The 19,320-nt window shown below is 42.7% G+C and overlaps 1 protein-coding gene across 2 annotated transcripts in view; it reads right to left on the bottom strand.

Annotated features, from left to right (window-relative positions):
* PLD3 (phospholipase D family member 3) overlaps window positions 1-19,320 on the bottom strand; it is a 231,615-nt gene that overhangs the window by 61,109 nt on the left and 151,186 nt on the right. For both annotated transcript variants that reach the window (XM_078660655.1, XM_078660656.1), the window contains exon 7: window positions 15,198-15,325. In XM_078660655.1, coding sequence (XP_078516781.1) covers window positions 15,198-15,325 — 128 coding nt within the window. The remainder of the gene's footprint in view (window positions 1-15,197; window positions 15,326-19,320) is intronic.

Here is a 19,320-nt window from a genome sequence, read left to right as displayed (position 1 = left end):
AGAAATTTGTCGTTAGAAAACAAGCTTAACATTTTTATAAAAGATAAAAAGCAAAATAATCTTCCATTGCTCTTAGACAGCATCCAAGAGCTCCAAAGGAAAGAAATATACAAACCACAAAATAGATCTTGGTGCTTTGCTGCTTTCAAATTGCCTTTGTCTTTTTTTGCTACACAGTAGATCAATAAGCAGATCACATACCCTTTTGAAGAATTGTACTGTGTTCTTCATTCTCACAATAATAAGCTGTTTACTTTCTCTTGCAGAGAGGTTTTAGGCAATATAGGGGTCAGTTGTATTAAGATATTTTAAGCTCGCAAGGGCTCAGACCACAAAACAGTGATTTTTAATGTACAAAGGTTACTATGAGTCAGAAAACGTTCCCACTTGTACAGTAATGTTTACGACCCTTTCGCAAAGAGTAATAGGAGTGAAAGGGACACCCTACTCCTCTTTACAATTTGCAGAAGTAACAATCGTTTACAACTGCATTTTGTGTTTCAAACCACTGCTACATAACTGACCCTGGAGTTGGAGTGGTAAGTGATTCACAGAAGTAAAGTAAGCACAATAGATCAGATATTTAGATTCTGCTGCCTCTATTGGAAATATGTATATATTAAAAAGGGTCATCTATACGTTGCTTTCGTTGATCTGAGAGCAGCGTTCGATTTAGTGCCACGCAATCTTTTATGGAAAACATTGAATGTTGTAGGGTTGCCAAATAGCCTATTGGTCCAGATAAAAGAGCTGCACGAAGGGAATTTTGCGAAAATCCGATGGGGCCCAAGTGGGGAACTGACCCAAAAAATTCCTATCAAACGCGGCGTTCGCCAAGGTTGCGTAATGGCCCCCACACTTTTTTCCCTTTTCGTGAACGACATCCCTACACATCTAGAGGGGTGTATAAACGATTCACCAAAATTGAATGGAGAAAGGGTAACATCACTATTGTTTGCAGACGACACTATCCTGATTTCCCAAACTAAGAAAGGTCTCCAGGCACTACTTAATTCCTTTAGTGATTATTGTAGTAAGAAAGGTCTGGAAATAAACGGGAAAAAGACAAAATGTATGACCCTTAATCCACCAAAAACTAATAAAGGCTGTTTAACACTGAATGGTGTTAAATTAGAATCTGTCTCACATTTCTCTTATTTAGGGGTTACTTTAGACTCTAACTTTTCTTGGAGAGCCCAAATGGAAAAAAGCAAGCTGGCATCCACTCAGAATGTAAAGCCAATTCTTAGGAAACAAAGTCTGAGTACTAGTAAAGCAGTGTCTCCGGTAGTTGAGCTTTTTAAATTCAAGGTTCAACCAGCAGCGTTGTACGGTGCAGAAATCTGGGGGCCGGGGTCAAAAGATACTTTCCGTGTTCTGGACAATAATTTTATGAGAAGTCTGGTAAGGGTCCCAAGAGGCACTCCTTTAGTGCCCCTTGAATTGGATCTAAATGTCAAAAGAACTGACCATTACACCATAATTCGCCCACTGATGTTATGGGTTAGATTGTGGCGGGTGCCTGAATTGCAGGACTACAGGGATGGTCTAAAAGAAATCATGGGGTTTGATAATTCAATAACTATCCCATGGCTAAAACATGTTAAAATTTGGCTTACCAAAATAGGTTTAAAACATTTCTGGGAGAATCCAGAACATCTACCGCCCAACCCAAAACTAATACTAAAAAGGGCCTTTTGGAGTTTTATGGTGAACATGGCAACAAATGTTTCGGCTGCTGGAACCTTAGTAATAAATTTTCTCAGCTTCAAGGATGAGCCACTATTTGAGACTTATCTTGATGAGATAGAGCCCCCACTTGCTAAAACCTTATTTTTAAAATTAAGATATGGTAATCTCTTGACCAAAACAACCTTAGCACGCTGGTCGAGGAGGTCTAATGCTTCATCCCTGGAGGCTGATGAAATTTGTGCTATGTGTGACTGTAGCCAGATTGAGAACGAGACTCACATTCTCTTTTTCTGCCCCGCCTATGTATTGGCTAGAATAAGATGGATCAAACCACTATGCCTATTGCTAGGCCTGAGATCATGCAACCAGGCCCTGAGAATACTCAAAACTAATACAAATCAAACAATAGTATTTAGTGTTAGTCGATTCTTATACTCAATCTTTTTCCTAAGAAAAAAAAAGGGGCAACAGCTATAAATGAAGTATATCCTTAAAAACAGAACTAGAATGTGCCCTAGTAACTATAGGGGGATCTTTGGTACATACAAACGGTTGTGCTTAGATTTGTATTAAGAAATGTACTTTTACTGATGTTTTAAAACCTTTTGACAAAATGTTTATATTAATGTAATGAATTGTGCTGTGACTCTTTTATGGCATTTATGCCGAAATAAAGAATTTTGAATGAAGATTCACAGAGGGGAAGCAACCTCCCGTGAATAACAATTTTGCAATGAAACTAATTTGCTCACCAGTCACAGAGCCAGCCTTAGCGCTGGTGGCACCTGGTGCAACAATCTTTTTTAGCGCCCCCACCCCATGACTGCTCCCTCCGATTCCCACACTACCAACCGGCAAAAGTGCCCCTCATCTCTCCATAGCCCTTTTTCACATACCTTTCATTTGTTTTAAAGTGCTGGGAAAGGCTGGCTTACTCAGCCATCCTCATAAAATACAGTGCTGTTCTTTGCAGCAGGCACATTAACCCTCTGCACTACTTTATGGTGAAACAAATCTGCCTATAGAAAAACCTCTGATCTCTCTCTTTAGCAGAAACATTAATCACAAGAGTTATCTTGACATTTTTATTGCTGCCTGAAAGCTGGATGCACAATGAACTCTGTAGCAGGTGCTTTAAAATTAATGCTAAACAAAGGCGCCCCCCCCCCTCAGTTCAGTGCCCCCCCCCCCTTTTGCAGGTCATCAGTCGCACTGCCCTAAAGTCGGCCCTGACCAGTAACGTTGCAAAAATTAAGCTCAGTTCACAAACCCATCTGTGTGCCATTGTCACATGCTAGTTTGCAAACTGAACGTTGTTCTCTGGCCTTAAGAGAAGAAGCGTGGAATAGTGAACTTTTTTTGTTAATGCCCTGAGATGTATCATTGAAGCTTTCAAATCAAATGAATACCTTTAACATTATATCCGTAGAGACACAACTTTATCTCTACCATCACCAATGTGAGCAGTAAATGTAACCTTATCATTGTTCAAAGGCTAAACTCAGTTTCTGAAATAGCAAGGAAGCATAACTCCCTGATTTAACTAATCGCCCTTGGAACTTCCCTGTCCATGAATAAATTCTGCATTTTCACACATATAAGCAAAAATTAAAACTATGTGATGTGCGTTCACTGATCCTTCAAATGTATTTATTCAACTACTTCTTTTATATTAAGCTGTACTAACATGGACTGAAATATTGCATTGACATGGTTGCCAAATTGACCCAGGTCACAAGGTGCAGCTTCAGCAAGTGTTTTCTATTTTTAAGTCAACGTTGCACAATTCTATCCTACAGTTTATAGGCTCTGGAAAGGCGAAGAAAGAAGTTCTATACCTGAACAAATTCTTGTAGAGAAAGGAATTGATGAGGTTGAGTTTTTCTGTGAACTAAAGAAGGAACCAGCGGGCATCTCAAGTCTAGAGTAAACTGAAAATAAGGTGGAACCTGAATCGAAATGCCATTTACAGCAATGATTGCCATTTCAAAGAGCAGAGCTCTCAGCAAATAGCAGTTAGATGAGTGTAGCATTCTAACTGTGAGCACAAGATTAAAGGCCAGAGGTACTAAACACTGGTTTGTAATATACTGGTCGCAATTTGAAATCAGAAATGTTGTGACATGTAATTTTGTGCAAAGGGATGTATTTTGCAAACCGACCTTGAAACGAATAGCTCAGTTCTTAAAATACAGACTATTGGTCACAATTCGCCTACCCTCACCAATATTAAAGAGGTAAATCGCAAATTGCGACATATCATCATAGTGATGGTGGTTTGCAGATCACCAGGTCTGCGATTGCAAACCCAAATTGTGATTCGGGAACATGTTAGGTGCATACCACTAATCAGTACCAGAGATGCATATGTGGCATGTGTTATGGGGAAGTAGATACATCATTGCCCGCTTAATGAAGGTTGCACACAACATATGTGTCTGAAGTGACTTTATAATTAAAGCCTTTAAGCCAAGCTACAAAGATGTTGCAAGGTCGAGCAGAGGTACCTTTTCAGTTTACGCAAATTATATAGGGCCTGATCTAGAGTTTGGCAAACAACGTACATTCTGTCAGTGTGGTGGAAGAAAAATCCTGCCCGGAACAGATGTGTGTACCTTGACAGGAACTGCCATCATGGCGGTTTTTGTCAAGGGACAAAACGTTTGGTGGACAACACCCGCCATCTGTTTTAACACGGTTTCACCAAACTTTACTAAAGATTACAAGGAAAATGCTACTTACCAGTATGCATCTGTTCTTGGCATGTAGAGCTGCAGAGTTACACACGGTGCATAGATCGCCACCTAGTGTTGGGCCTGGATGTTTGCAGTTTGTTTTTGTCCTGAAAAGTTCTTTGGAAGTCACGAGATAGGTGACTCCTCCTTTGGACCACATTGCGCATGGGCATCGGCTCCACCCCAGATTGTTTTTCACCATTAGGGAAATGATGGAGCTTTGCAAGAAAAGGAAGGATGTCCATGTAAGCTGTATCTAATTAAGATAATACTGGAACAGACAAGGGTAGCCAGGGAGGCGGGTGGGAGTGTGTAAATCTGCAGCTCTACATGCCAAGAACAGATGCATAATGGTAAGTAGCATTTTCCGTTCGAGGCATATGAACTGCAGATTACACACTGTGCATAGATTGTATAGCAGTACCCAGTCTTAGCGGCGACCACCCGTATCTGTTGCAGTAGTTTGAAATAATGTTTTGAGAACAGCCTGGCCCACATTAGCTTGTTGTTTGGTTTGCACATCTACACAATAGTGTTTTGTGAATGTGTGCGGTATAGTCCATGTAGCTGCTCTGCAGCTGTTATCTAGGGGAATGTTCCCTAAAAATGCCATTGAAGCCCCTATTTTCCTTGTAGAGTGGGCTTTAGGAGGAACAGATAACGTACGTTTAGCTTTGTGGTAGCAAATCTGTATGCATTTGACAATCCATCTAGCTATCCCAGATTTTGATATGGGATTACCCTTGTGTGGTGGTGAGAAAGACACAAAAAGTTGTTTGGTCTTACGAAAGGGTTGTGTTCTCTTGAGAGTATAACAATGCTCTTTTGACATCTAGGGTATGAAGAGCTCTTTCTGCTACTGTCTGTGGCTGTGAGAAGAAAACGGGCAGTTCAACAGATTGATTGAGGTGGAAGGGAGAAATGACCTTGGGCAGGAATTTTGGATTAGTACGGAGAACGACCTTATTATGATGCATTTGCAAGAAAGGTTCTTGAATGGTTAGTGCATGTAGTTCACTAACTCTTCGTAGAGAAGTAATAGCTACTAGGAACGTAACCTTCCATGTTAAAAATTGTAGTTCACATTTATGTAAAGGTTCGAAGGGAGGTCCTATTAGCCATGTGAGAACAATGTTCAAATTCCACACTGGCGAAGGTGGTACTCTAGGAGGAATTATTCTCTTAAGGCCTTCTATAAAGGCATTAATAGCATTCACTCTGAACAGAGATAGATGCTGTCTGTTTTGAAGATATGCTGCTATGGCAGCAAGATGCAGTCTAATAGATGTGTAGGCTAAGTTACATCTTTGGAGGTGTAGTAAGTATCCTATGATGTGCTGAATAGACACGTCTAGGGGATTAATATTGTTGTTGTGACAGTATATTACAAAGCGTTTCCACTTAGCTGCATAGCATGCTCTAGTGGTTGGACGTCTAGCTTCTTTTATGACATTCATGCAGTCTGGAGGAAGGTTAAGATATCCAAATACTAAGATTTCAGGAGCCAGATCGCAAGGTTGAGCTGAGCTGGGTCCGGGTGCCTGATCTCTCCACGGTTCTGTGTTAAAAGTCGTGGAGACAGGTATAGTTTTTGGTGCGGTACTTCAGACAGTTGTAGCAGTGTGGTGTACCACGGCTGTCTGGCCCATGTTGGAGCAACTAGGATGAGAGTAGAGAATGCCGTTGTAGTTTGCGTACTACTAGTGGCATGAGTGGTAGAGGTGGAAAAGCGTACGCAAATTTGTTTGACCAGTTCATCCATATTGCATTGCCTTTGGACAGTGGGTGTGGATATCTGGCGGCAAAGCTTGGGCATTTGGCATTTTCGTGGGTGGCAAAGAGGTCTATCTGAGGTTGTCCCCACATCTGAAAGAATGGTTGAAGAACTTGCGGATGAAGTTCCCACTCGTGGGTCTGTTGTGTCTGACAACTTAACAGATCTGCTATGGTATTTTGTACTCCTGGAACATGCCTGGCTAGGATGAATGTGTTTTGAGGTATAGCCCACCGCCGTATGTTTTGTGCTAGTTGAGAGAGTTGAATGGAGTGTGTTCCGCCCTGTTTTTGTATGATATACATCGCTGTCATGTTGTCCGTGCGGACTAACGCAGCTTTGTTTAATACTTGCTTTTGGAAAGCTTTCAGTGCTAGGAATATAGCTAGTAACTCCAGGTGATTGATATGGAGTAGCTTTTCTTGTGGTGTCCACCTGCCTTTCATGGTGTGTTGCAGTAGGTGGGCTCCCCAGCCGGATAGCGATGCGTCCGCTGCCAAGACTATTTGAGGAACTGGCTCTAGGAACGGTCGCCCTTTCGAAAGGTTTTTGGTGTGGAGTGATGAGTCCGACCGTCTACCAACACTAGGTCTGTTCATTGACCTTGAGCCTGGTTCCATTGACGTGATAAGCACTCTTGGAGAGGACGCATTTGAAGTCTTGCATGGGGCACTATGAAAATGCAAGAGGCCATCATCCCTATGAGCTGCATGAACACTCGTGCTGCAAGAGAGTGTTGTGGCTGAAACTTTGTGAGAAGCGCTTGCATGCTGGCTATCCTTACTAGAGTGGGATGAGCTAGCGCTGTGGAGGTGTTTATTGTGGCACCGAGGTACTGTTGTACTTTGGATGGTTGCAGATGAGACTTGGTGTGGTTTATTGTGAACCCCAAGTTGTGGAGCAGTTGGATCGTGGCATGAGTGTGTTGCACACACTGGTTGTATGAGCTGGCTTTTATGAGCCAGTCGTCAAGGTACGGGAAGACATGGATGTGCAGTCTTCGTAAATGTGCTGCCACTACTGCTAGGCACTTGGTGAATACTCTTGGTGCTGTTGTGACTCTGAATGGGAGTACTTTTAATTGATAGTGCTGTCAGTCTATTACAAATATGAGATACTTCCTGTGAGCTTTGTGAATGGGTATGTGGAAGTATGCGTCCTTGAGATCTAGAGTAGCAAGGAAGTCGTTTTGTAACAAGAGAGGAAGGACTTGTTGGAGTGTGACCACGTGAAAATGGTCTGACTGTATGTATATGTTTAGCGGTCTGAGGTCTAGAATAGGCCTTAGAGAGCCGTCCTTTTGGGATAAAAAAGTATAGGGAGTAAACCCCCTTGTTTTGTTGGTCCAGAGGAACTGGTTCTAGTGCACTTTTTTCTAGCAAAGATATTACTTCTTGCTTTAGCAGTGATAGATGCTCTTGTGACATTGGACGCTGTTTGGGTGGTATGTTTGGGGGGGTAGATTTTAGTTCTAGACAGTAACCTGATTGAATAATTTTTCACACCCACCTGTCTGATGTGATGTTGGTCCAGGCAGGAAGGAATTGTTGTAGTCTTCCCCCCCACAGGAGTGGAATGGTCGGGGGAAGTGGAGGAAAGTCATTGGGTAGGGGTGGAGGCAGAGCGGGAGTCGTTGGTTTTGCCTCTGCCTTTGTTGTTGTTACCCCTATAACCTGCTCTTTGGAAGCCCTTAGTGAATAAGGATTGGCTAGGGGTCTTATAGGAAGTGGAGGGGCTATCTGAGGCGTAGCCTCTTGTGTTGCCTCTATATGATGAGCGGCGCAAAGAACGTCTGGGAGCTTCCAATTGCAAGGCTCCCATAGATTGAGCTGTGTCAGTGTCTTTTTTCATTTTTTCTAAAGATACATCGACATTAGGGGCAAATAGGTGTTTCTCATCAAATGACTGATTGAGGATGGAATTTTGCACTTCAGGTTTGAAACCTGAAATACGTAGCCAGGCATGCCTACGCAGAAGGACACTAGTATTAACTGCCCTTGAAGCGGTATCTGCGGCATCTAGGGCGCAACGAATGGAAGTGTTGGTGATATTTTTACCTTCCTGTAGGAGTTCATTGGCCTTGTTTTTATATTTATCTGGTAGATGCTGCATTATGGATTCTAATTCGTCATAATGTGCCCTGTCATATCTTGCCAACAGCGCTTGAGTAGTGGCAATGCGCCATATGTTAGCTGCCTGTGCCACTGTGCGCTTACCGGAGGCATCAAGGAGTTTAGATTCCTTTTCTGGTGGTGAGGCTTCACCTGATGTTTGTGAATTAGCACGTTTACGTGCATTAGATACTACTAAGGAATCTAGTGGTGCTGGCCCTCTAATGTAAACTGGATCTGTAGGGGCAGCTTTGTATTTCTTCTCAATGCGAGGGTTGAGGACACGAGCCCTGACAGGATCTTTAAATACCTCTGTTGCGTGCTTAATAACCCCTTTAAGCATTGGCAAAATGGCAGGGGACCTTTGTGTAGTGTCAAAAGTGTCCAATAAGAAGTCTTCCTCCACAGTATCTGTGTGCAAGTCAACCCCATGGTACTGGGCAGCTCTCTGGACTAATAGGTTAAAACCTATAGTGTCCTCTGGTGGGGAAGGCCTGGAAGGATATACATTGTCTTGACGGACGTAAAGCACATCAGGAGTGTTATAATCATCCCATGGATTAGGTGACTGAGGGGGACTATTGGTCCCTACTGGGTTGTGTGCACCCCCACCTGTGTCATCAGAGTCTGTATCTACATCATCATCTGGATTAGTGGATGTTGTAGGCGAATGATGTGGTGTAGGAGTTGTAGGAGGAGGAATAGTATGGGGAGGTGGTGGAGAAGGGACCCTTAATGGAGAGGTTGCAATGTCTCTTTTCTTCTTTGGAGGAGGAAGAGTTGTAGGAGCCTCTAGTGGTCTCCTTTTGGAGCTAAGAGCTAGTTGGCCAGTCTTAGGATCCTTTACAAGAGACTTTTGAGTAGAATCTGGTGTAAAAAGCTCTTCTGTGTAGGGCAGATACTTCTGCGTCGAAGTTTTCGGTTCCAGAGGTTTTTTCGGCACCGACTCGGTAGCTGGTCTAGGGTCTTTTGGTTTAGAGCTATGATCTTTCGAAATGTCTTTAACCGGAACGTGTTCTTTCAGTTCCGGGTGTTTTTTCGGCACCGAGTGCTTGGGTGTCGGAGCAGCGGTCGGCGTGGTTGAGGAAGATGGCTTCTTCTTCAGAGCCGGTATGGGATCGACACCGGAAATAGGCTGATTCGAGCCCGAGCCGCCTGGAGGCTTAGTAGGCTTCTTTGCTGGGCCCGAAGGCAGGGCTTGGGAAGCAGTCTCTCGGTGTGCACCCGGGCCCGAAGGTGAGGGTGTGACCGAAGTCTTTTTTGAGGGTGACGAGGAAGGGTTGGGGTCGACGTTCTTACTTACGACCGGTTGAGCTGGAGTGATGTCCTCGACGTCTTAGTCTTCTTGTAATAGGTCGTCCGGGATCAAAGCTGACGAGCGAGCCATGGTTCTTCGAGCTCATCGGTACCCAATCATCTTCTTGGAGCGGAAGGAGGCACAAGCGGAACAGTCTTTGGTCTCGTGCTCCAGTGAGAGGCAAAGGTTGCACACCTCATGTAGATGGGTGTGGGGAAACTTCGACCCATATTGAGGACACTTCTTGAATGGCGTCCTTTCCATGAGCCAGAGAGTAAGGCCCAGGTAGGCCCGAAGGTCTTCGTCGATGACCAGAATCGAAGACTTCGAAGTGGTGAAGAATCGCGCCGATGGGGAGCACGATCGAAACAATACCGTCGAACTGGGTGAGGATTGCGTGCCGAAGAAAATTTGGTTCCAAACCGGAGTGCAGGAAACGCATCTGAGCCCGATGGCGGAAAAAAACAATCTGGGGATGGAGGCGATGCCCAAGCGCAATGTGGTCCAAAGGAGGAGTCACTGAACTCGTGACTTCCAAAGAACTTTTCAGGACAAAAACAAACTGCAAACATCCGTGCCTAACACTAGGTGGTGATCTACGCACACGTGTGTAATCTGCAGCTCATATGCCTCGAACATACAATTTAGTTTTTCAAAAACAAAATCCTAAAGTGAGAGTTTTTTAAATTGAAAAATAAACAACTAATGTCCATCCAGGCAGTTTTCCCAGGGTGTGGGGTATTTTTTTATTTTTCGGTTTTATGCAGAGGTTGAGGAACAGAATAAAAATAACATCATACCGTCCACACTTAATAGGGAGGGCAATGTGATGCCCTATTTCTGACAGCCCCTACTCCATCAGAGTAATTGTTCCATCAAAGGAGCCAACTGGAGCTCCATTTATGGAAAGCTAGTGGTCTTCCCAAGCCTAAACAGGGCAAGCAGACTGTTTGTTTAGTAGGCAAGGCACTCTGTCACATTTGTGATGGATTACCTGTCTGTCAAACTCGAAATCTACCGCTTAGTCTGAAGTGACCATATAGAAAAGAGCTTAATGATCTTTTGCATGTGTCTGAAGTAAATTACAAAGAATACAGCCTACTGATAAAGGTTTCCAAGTGCTAGTAGTAGGAAAGCCAAAGGAATTCCGTTTTTCAAAATCAGGCAGGGTAGGATGACAAATTCAAAAGATCGGATGAGGCGATCGAATTATGTCTCTGTCACTCTTAATGGTGTCAACATGTTTCAGCCCATAAACTACCTAAACAAGCATTTGCAATTCAATAGCTCTTGCCTTTGGGACCTCAGAAGTATTTAGATATGCAGCATATTATTGGTGGTAGAGCAACATTTACTTTTTTACTGTGCACGAAGCAGTAAAAGGGAGCAGTGCATTTGGCCACACTAGGTACTGCACCCTGTGAGGGATCGTGCTCAGTGACAGAGACAGCATTTATTGAATAATACCGGCATGCCGCACTGCAACAAAAGCAAGTAACTAAGAAAATAATTACTATTTCACAAACATGTAGCGCTGCAACAAACCAAAAAATGGCAGCAGCGTTGCATCTATTCCAAGCAGAACAGCCGCCTGAAGTTAATGGTGCGGTCTCCATAAGCAGGCAGCAGGGCGGGAAGAGTATAGAATAGGCAGGGTTTTGATCTGTGGAGGGAAGGAGGGCACCGCACGAGGGAGATGCAGCGCCGAAGCTGCAAGTAAAAGAAAGCGCAGCGCTCATGAAACGGGCACTCCGCGTAGAGTCAAAATATTTTTTACGTTATTTTTAGGAAATTTATGTGGGCTAGCTGCGCCATGCAGAACAAAAGAAAGGAGCGGCTGCCATACTTCAAGATAAAGCGCAGGATGCCGCGCTGCACCAAAAGAAATAAAAGACATTAAAAATACCATTAAGATTGGAGAAGTGCGGTAGGGAAGTGGTAGCTTCGTGCCTACAACAACAGCTTATTAAGAAAGTAGTGCTCTTACAAAAGACATTCTCAAGAGCCAATTGAAAACATGGGAGGGCAATGGACAAAGCTTAAAGCCCATATCCTAAGCACAGCATGTCTCGAAGAGACATCGCAAGCACTGCCTAGGAGAGAACTAAAAAGGGTCTCAAGCTTTCATTAGGGTGATCAGGAGCCCCGCTCTAGATATTGACCCATGGTAAGAAGAGATCTTACCTTGGAAATCCAAAGTGTGACTTAACACCTAATAGGGTATACAATTGAACATATTTTACTGAAGCATTACATCAGCTCTATATCAAGTTAGACAATCATCATATGTAAGCAGTAACTAAGCCCTTATCGTTACAAAAAGTAGATAAGGTACTTGCGAAAACAGAGCAGACAAACTGTAATTGTGAGACAAAACATTTGAACACTCAGTGTTCCTACTGACCCTAACTCAGGGTTAATCAGACCATTTAGTCTCAACAGAAGAGGACACCCTGTGTAGTCACTTACTAGGAGAAATAGAGGTTAACGTGTATGACACAATTTTAAGAACAACATTCTAGGAACACGATTGGAAGCACGAGTAAGCACTAATATTTAATTGACTTACTCCTGTTGGTATATTACTAAAACACCTTTCTTTTCTATGGTGCAAGTTGTTTCATAACATGCATAATTTCCTTAATGAAACACGTGGACCTTAAGAGTTGGTCACTGGTCTTTAGGAGGCGGAAGAGTGTTTTGTTTGACACAGAATAGGTTTTGGTTAGTTAGTCACTGATTTATTTGTAGGGACAAATCATTACCCTATCAAAGTATTCCATTCATACATACATACATACATGGCTCAACTCATAAAGAGGGCCACCTGGCATTTTGATCTTCTCCATTTTCACTGCTGCCTCTGGGACATGGAATGATCAGATATCAAAACAAAGAAGCCAATGGCTGCATCACTTTGTGAATTAAGATCTTTCAACAACAAAAAAAAGAATGAAGGCTGTATGTTAATGGTAGCTTTGAATGTTTACAACACTAAATCCTTGCTACCGGTCAAACGTAACCAAGGCATTGGGCCACAAGAAAAGAGTACTCTGTCAGGTTAGGGAGAATGTCTTCTCGGAGTGAACTTCTAATCATCATCCTATAGATAAATTTGTATATGGAGACTAGAAAGAAGAGCCAGACTCCGCCCTATTTATATTGGGTGCAGGTTTAGACCAATCCAAATGATGCAATGTACCGAGATGTGAATAAGGACTTGTTGGGTAAGGAGGGGGAGGGTATGCAGTAGGCCTGGGTGGAGTTCCGCTACATAGAACTTTGCAAAGTATCCAAAAAACTCCACCGCGTAACGCAGAGTTTCGCCAGCGGCAGAGTGCAATAGGTCATGCTGCTCGCGCTGATTTTTAGCGTCTGGTGTTTGTCCCGAGCTGTAAAATCAGAGCAAATGGCACCATGGGCAGCACAAAAGGGCGCTGCTTCTTTCAGCCGATCGAGTAGATGTTTTACTCGAGCTGCAGCTTCCTCAAAGCGAGCTGAAGTTTTCTCAACGCGAGCAGTAGCAACCAGCAGTGAGATGATCTGGAGTAAGATTTTCCTCGCTCGCACTCGCCCACTTAACGCTTGCGAGCCGCAGGAGATGAAAAACTTTGCTCCGCTTTGCAGAATTTTTCGGAACTGGGAAAAACTCTGCAAACTCCACGAGCAGAGCGGAATTTCATGCCCAGACCTAGTAAGCATCTATGGTCAAGCATGTAAAGGAATGTTGTCGCTCTCTTGGTTTTTTGATACATGTTTAATGCATTTCATGAGCAGATGGTAGATACTGATGCAAACATATATGGAGATGATGGAACGTGGAGAGCACAGATTTTGAATTTGCTTTAAATTCTGAGGAAGTCTGGTTACACTGCCAGATAGAATGTAAGCAGAACCTGAAGTCTACATGGACTCCATGCGCCCACTGATAGATGCCTGTGGTTGAGGGTTCTATAACAGGGAGAGCTAACAAAAGCAAACCTTGCTTACAAGAAGTAAGAGAAATACTGGTCCCATTTTTCAGTTTTTGCCCTTGGTAACATGAAGCAAGGAAGAAAGTGTTATTTCCTCAATTTATCTATAATAAAGAACATATATGCCACATATTATAAATTACTCATATTCAACTAAAAATAATGCTTTCATTTTGCAGTGGTAAACATTTTAAATTGTGTTTGGTCATCGCCAAGATGATAATTACAGTTAATTTCTCTATGGTAAGTCGCAACAATCATGTAGTCAGGCATTTATAAATACTTTGTAATTAAAATATTTTGTAGCTTTGTTTTTATAAATAATCTCACTTCACTGGGACATTAATAGTTAGGTCTCTTTATATGTATTTTTACTGTACAGGGTTTTATTCACCACCCCCTTTGTATGAGAATTTGATGCATTAGTGTATTCTTTTGAAATGTAAATGTATGTATACTTAGTGATTTAATTGACTGATTTTATTCCGATAAACACTTTAATGTGGGTTTTTATTCAAAGACCCGACAAAGCACTTCTTGCAAGCTTACTTTGGTGGTTGATGGACTTTTCTAAATTCTATCACCTAAGAGGCACCTAAGAGGCAAAAGGCGTTGGTCACGTTTGCCAATTACTTTTTGCAATACTGTAAAGTGTCGGATGGAGAAGCCAAATGCTTTTTCCCAATGCTGTGCAAGGTCGATCAGAACAGAAAAAAATAGAGAAAAGAAGCCACTACGATACAGTCACATCATACTACTGGTGTGCATACATCTCAACACGTGAATGCATGACTGCAAAATCTACTTTGTTTTTAATTTACCGATCAAAGATGGTGGATGCCACTTGGATCTGTCAGCAATAAAAATGAAGATTGTATTGCCCAGATTGTCTTTGCAAAAAAAGAGTATAAGAACACAGAGCGAGGGTAGGGAGGGAAAAAACACTGGAGAGAGAGTGAACAGTGCAATAGAGTGAAATAAAATCAGGGAGGGGGCAAAAGCACATGATGGAGAGAGGCTAGTGCGCAGGGGAAGTACACAAAAGTAAAACCCATGCATGGGCGGCATATGGGAGGAGCATAGAAAGAGATGAGAGAGCTGGAAAACACATGCACTCTTATGGAGTGCTTAATCCAAAAGAAGAAGTAGCTTCCTAAAAGTGAGCAGTGAAGGACACAAGTCAGACAAATCAAGAGGATGTTAAAGAGGCTATGGTCCGGGGAGGGACAAACAGGACGGAAACAGATCGATAAGGCAAGTCATTGAATAAGAAGCAAGTAAATCAGAGTGACAAAAAAGCCAACCAATGGTAAGTTCTTGGTAAGCCCACAATAGGTCTCTGTATGGTAGACTTGACCTAAAAAAAGCTCAAAGGGTTGGCTCTTTAGCAGAAATTTGTGTATGAAGTGGAATGTTTAACTTCTGATTTGGTATAGATTACTGGATATTCTGGAAGCCCTCTTGTAAAAAGCTTTTGGATGACTTTTTTCGCTCACTGTTTAAAACAGTTTTTTTTATACAGTAAACAAAACAAGACAACTGCACCAAACTGGATCTTTGTCCAAAAGAATCCATCCCCTGCAGAAGAAGGGTTTAAAAAAGCATGCAACACACCTGAGTTAAGGATCTCCAGTCCATGTTGGCACTCCCAATGTACAAGTGTTGCTGATCAACCACCCAGAACTTGGTATGCAGCACTCCACCTGTCAGGTTTTTCATGGGCACAATTCGGATATCGGCTCCTGTATTTAGCAAACAGTACAAAATGAGCTTCTATGTGACCAGCCTAAGCAATCTTTACAATGTGCAGAGAGACCTGGCAGTTTCCATTAATCACAATAGGCAAGTACAACGAATACTGCACACTATACCCTCAATCTCCTAAATCCGCAGGCAAGAGGTTAGAGAAGCCAGGTGGTTGAATGTAAAATAAAAAACCTGAAACTTGGGTGTTCAAATTCTTTGGGAACACTTGTAATTACACAGGGGGAATTCCACTCCAATATTTGTTTGGCCTTTGCTTATGGTCAGTCCTCTTCAGAAACAGCACAAAATCAGTATTGGGCATCGCCACACAGGTCTACATAATCTGCACATGTCCACTCAACATGGGAACAAAGGAAATGTCAACTATGTTTCAGACTTATTGGGCCTCATTGGTTTAAGCCACAGCTTCACAGCAAGGAGAATTATGAAAATTATGATTATTATTGTTAAAAAGATGTGAAAAACACACTGCAACCTAAAAGACATCCTGGTGCTGGCTACGATCACTGTTATTAATGCTGGAGTATTATTTAGTGTATAGTCAGGTTTTCAGCAATTTGCTGAAAGCAAAGTGGCTGGGCGTAGCCTAAAGAGTAGGAGGGAAGCTATTCCAGAGCTGAGAAACCAGGACAGAAAAAACCTGACTCTTGCCCATCCACCCCCCACCCCAACTCCCCTTCCCTATCCAAGACCTATTAAATCTGGGAAGGTGATGTAGAATTCCATATCCCTCTGGACACGCTGACCCAAATTCAGGCTTTGAGTCAACTGTGGCCCAAGTTTACCTTAAAAAAGGGTAATGAATATGGTAGTAGACATTAACGGGAGTATTTCCATTGTATTTTAAAAGGGAGTGCACATTCAATAACATGCTAGATAAATGCCTTGAGGTTTTAGCTCCCATTGTTGGTTCTGATCCTTTCTTTATCTGAGGAGCCAGGACTACTGGTGTTCAAATTGAAGGACCCAACAGTTTAAATGTCAAATGAGATCGATTTCCCTGGCAAGCTCTTCACCGAAGAAGCTGCTCTCTAATATAGGGCCGAAAACCACCATTGTCCAATGCCTCTATAGGCAGGGTCTGATGGAAAACATATAGTTTCGTACCTGTAGGTTTAGTTGTGCAGCTTGAAGAATTTTCTGTATTCACATGCTGTGCATTATTCCACCATGTAGTGGTTGGGTTCGGAATTCTCCACTATTTTGTAGCCCTCCTATTTTTTGTTGTTGCTGGGCGTTGGCGGACTGTGAATTGGTCTATACTGAGGCATGTATACCTTTCCCCGGAAGCTCCCACCTTTGGTCACCATCTTCAGTTGTTTTTCTTTCTTGTATCTTGTTCTCTCCTTCCATCTTCTTGATGGAGGCGGGTGGGTCGCTTATGAATCCAGGAAATTCTTCAAACTGCAAAACTACACCTAGAGGTAAGAAACTATATGTTGTGCAGCATGAATATTTTCTGGAGTCACAAGCTGTGAATAGATTTCATAGCGGTTTTGTTACTTTTGTGGTGGTGGGATTGAAAATGAGCTTTGTTGTAAACAGACCTTATAAGACCTTCTGTCCCACATGAGCTTCCTTTTTTATTTCAAAGTCTATACAGTGGTGTTTTGTGAACATGTGTACAGATGACCGCATTGCTGCCATACATATGTCCTGTAAGGGTGTATTTGCTAGAAAGGCAATGGTTGCTCCTTTCTTCCTTGTTGAATGTGCTCTTGGGGTTGAGTTGAGTTTCCCATTAGTTGAATTGTTTGCGTGATCTATTTTGCAATTGTGTCCTTAGTGTTTGGTTTCCCTAGATAGTTCTTTACTATTAGACAAATAGTTACATTATCTTCCGGTTTGTTGTCATCTTTTTAATGTAGTACATTATAGCGAGTCTTGCGTCCAACGTGTGTAGCGCTCTCTCTGCATGTCTCTTTGGTTTTTGGAGAAAAAACATTGGAAATTGTGTTGTCTGATTAATGTGGAAATGTGAAACTCTCTTTGATAAGAACTGTGGGTCTATTCTCGGGACAATCCGGTCTTGTGAACCTAAAAGTATGGTTCTTGAAGTGTTAAAGCTTGATTTCACTCACTCAGGGCAGAGATGGTACGGCCACCAGAAATGTTGTCTTAAGGGTAAGCATTTGTAATCTCGCCTTGTGTAATGGTTCAAATGGTGCCTTCATTAATTGCATGAGTACCACATTTAAATTCCTTGTGGGTGCTGGTACTTTTCTTAGTGGTGTAATCCGGTTTGCCCCTTTTAAAAATCTTTTTATTATTGGGCTGTGAAAAAGCTTTTTCCCACGTGGATCCTTGCGTAGGCCACCATTGCTGCTAAGTGTACCTTTAATGATGCATATGTTAACTTGCAGTCTGATGTGTGTTAGATATCAACACAGTTGCGTCTTTTGTGTTTTTCCATAAGAGTCAATTTTTAAGACACCATAGAGAAAACTCTAAGTCTTCAGGAGCCAGGCTTAAAGATTTTGGTTCTGGTTGTAGTACCCTTCGTCTTTCCACTGAAGATAGGTTTTGCTGAAATGGTAATAATTGAATGTTTCCTTGTACCATTTCTACTAGTTCCATTTTTGCCTCACCCACTGTGGGGCAATTAGTAGGAGTGTCATCTTGCTTCTCCTGCATTTGCTGATCACTGTGTGCAACAGTGGCACTGGGTAGGGAAGCATAAGCAAATGTCCCTAACCAGTGCATTCCGCAGGGATTAGTGGTGTGGCTGTCTGGATACACAGCTTTGGCATTTTGCTTTCAATCGTGTTGCAAATAGATCTATTGTTGGAGTTTCCCACCTCCAGAAGATCTTTTTGAGTACTTTCTGATTAAGTTCCCATTCAACTGGGCATAACGCTTGCCTGCTCACCCTGACTGCTTTTAAATTGTCCTTTCCTAAGAAATGAATTGCTGTTATTTCCATCTTCCTCTGTATGGCCTACTTCCATAGTTCTTCGGCTAGGCTTGATAATGCACATTATTGTGTTACTCCTTACTTGTTGATGTGAAACATTGTGGTTGTGTTGTCTGTTTGGATCAATACTGATTTTCCTAACTGCAACTTCTGAAAGGCTTTTAATGCTAACAACACTGTTTTTAGTTCCAGGATATTGATATGTGGTACTGTATCTTGTTCCTTCCAGACTCCTTGCACTCTGAGCGAGCCCATGTGAGCTCCCCAACCCATATGTGAGGCATGTGCTGTAATTGTCACTGTTGGGCTTGGTTGTGCAAAGATTCTCCCCTCTGTTATATGGGATCTGTTCCACCACATCATCTCCTCTTGTACTTTTTGGGTGACAAACACTGGATCTTCCCAACTCCCTGTTGCTTGTGATCACTGGTTTTAAAATGTAAATGTAAATGTATTTCGATTTATATAGCGCACGAATCACCCAGGGGTCTCAAGGCGCTTGCTTAGGGAACCCGTCCTGGTATTCCCCTGTGAGATACCCCGGCAGGGTATTCACAAGGTGAAAGCCAGGCATCCCGCCGCGAGGGGCCGTAGTGGAGATTAAGCAAGCTATTGCCCAGAGTCGCAGAGTGTGACCCCGTGAGTCGAGTAGGCACCGGAGCGAGAATTGTCGAGTCCGTGGAATTTTTGAGCCCGAGACCCGCCGAGGCATTCCTGAATTGGCCTCATGTGTAGCCTTGCATATGGGATCAGAGGTATTCATGATGCCATCTTCCCTAGCAGTTTCCCCACTGTCCTCACTTCCAGATTTTCCCCTTCTGGTATAGGGGAGTTTACAGCAATAATGACTGTATTCTCTTTTCGCTGGGATACACCCTCCCTTGTATTGAGTTGTTCCATGCTCCAAGAAACATTTTTTCCTGCTCTGGTGTTGGTGATCACTTATGTTTTTTGACACTTCCAAAGTGAATTAAGCTCTCATTACTTGCTGAATATGTTCCTTGAACTTGTTGTGGGGGTTTGCTCTTACTAGCCAGTCCTCTAGATAAGGATAGA

This window comes from Lissotriton helveticus, chromosome 9 (assembly GCF_964261635.1).
Source record: "Lissotriton helveticus chromosome 9, aLisHel1.1, whole genome shotgun sequence".
Classification (NCBI taxonomy): domain Eukaryota; kingdom Metazoa; phylum Chordata; class Amphibia; order Caudata; family Salamandridae; genus Lissotriton; species Lissotriton helveticus.
The sequence above is the reverse complement of the archived record's forward strand: the minus strand, read 5'-3'. Positions and strand labels throughout refer to the sequence as shown.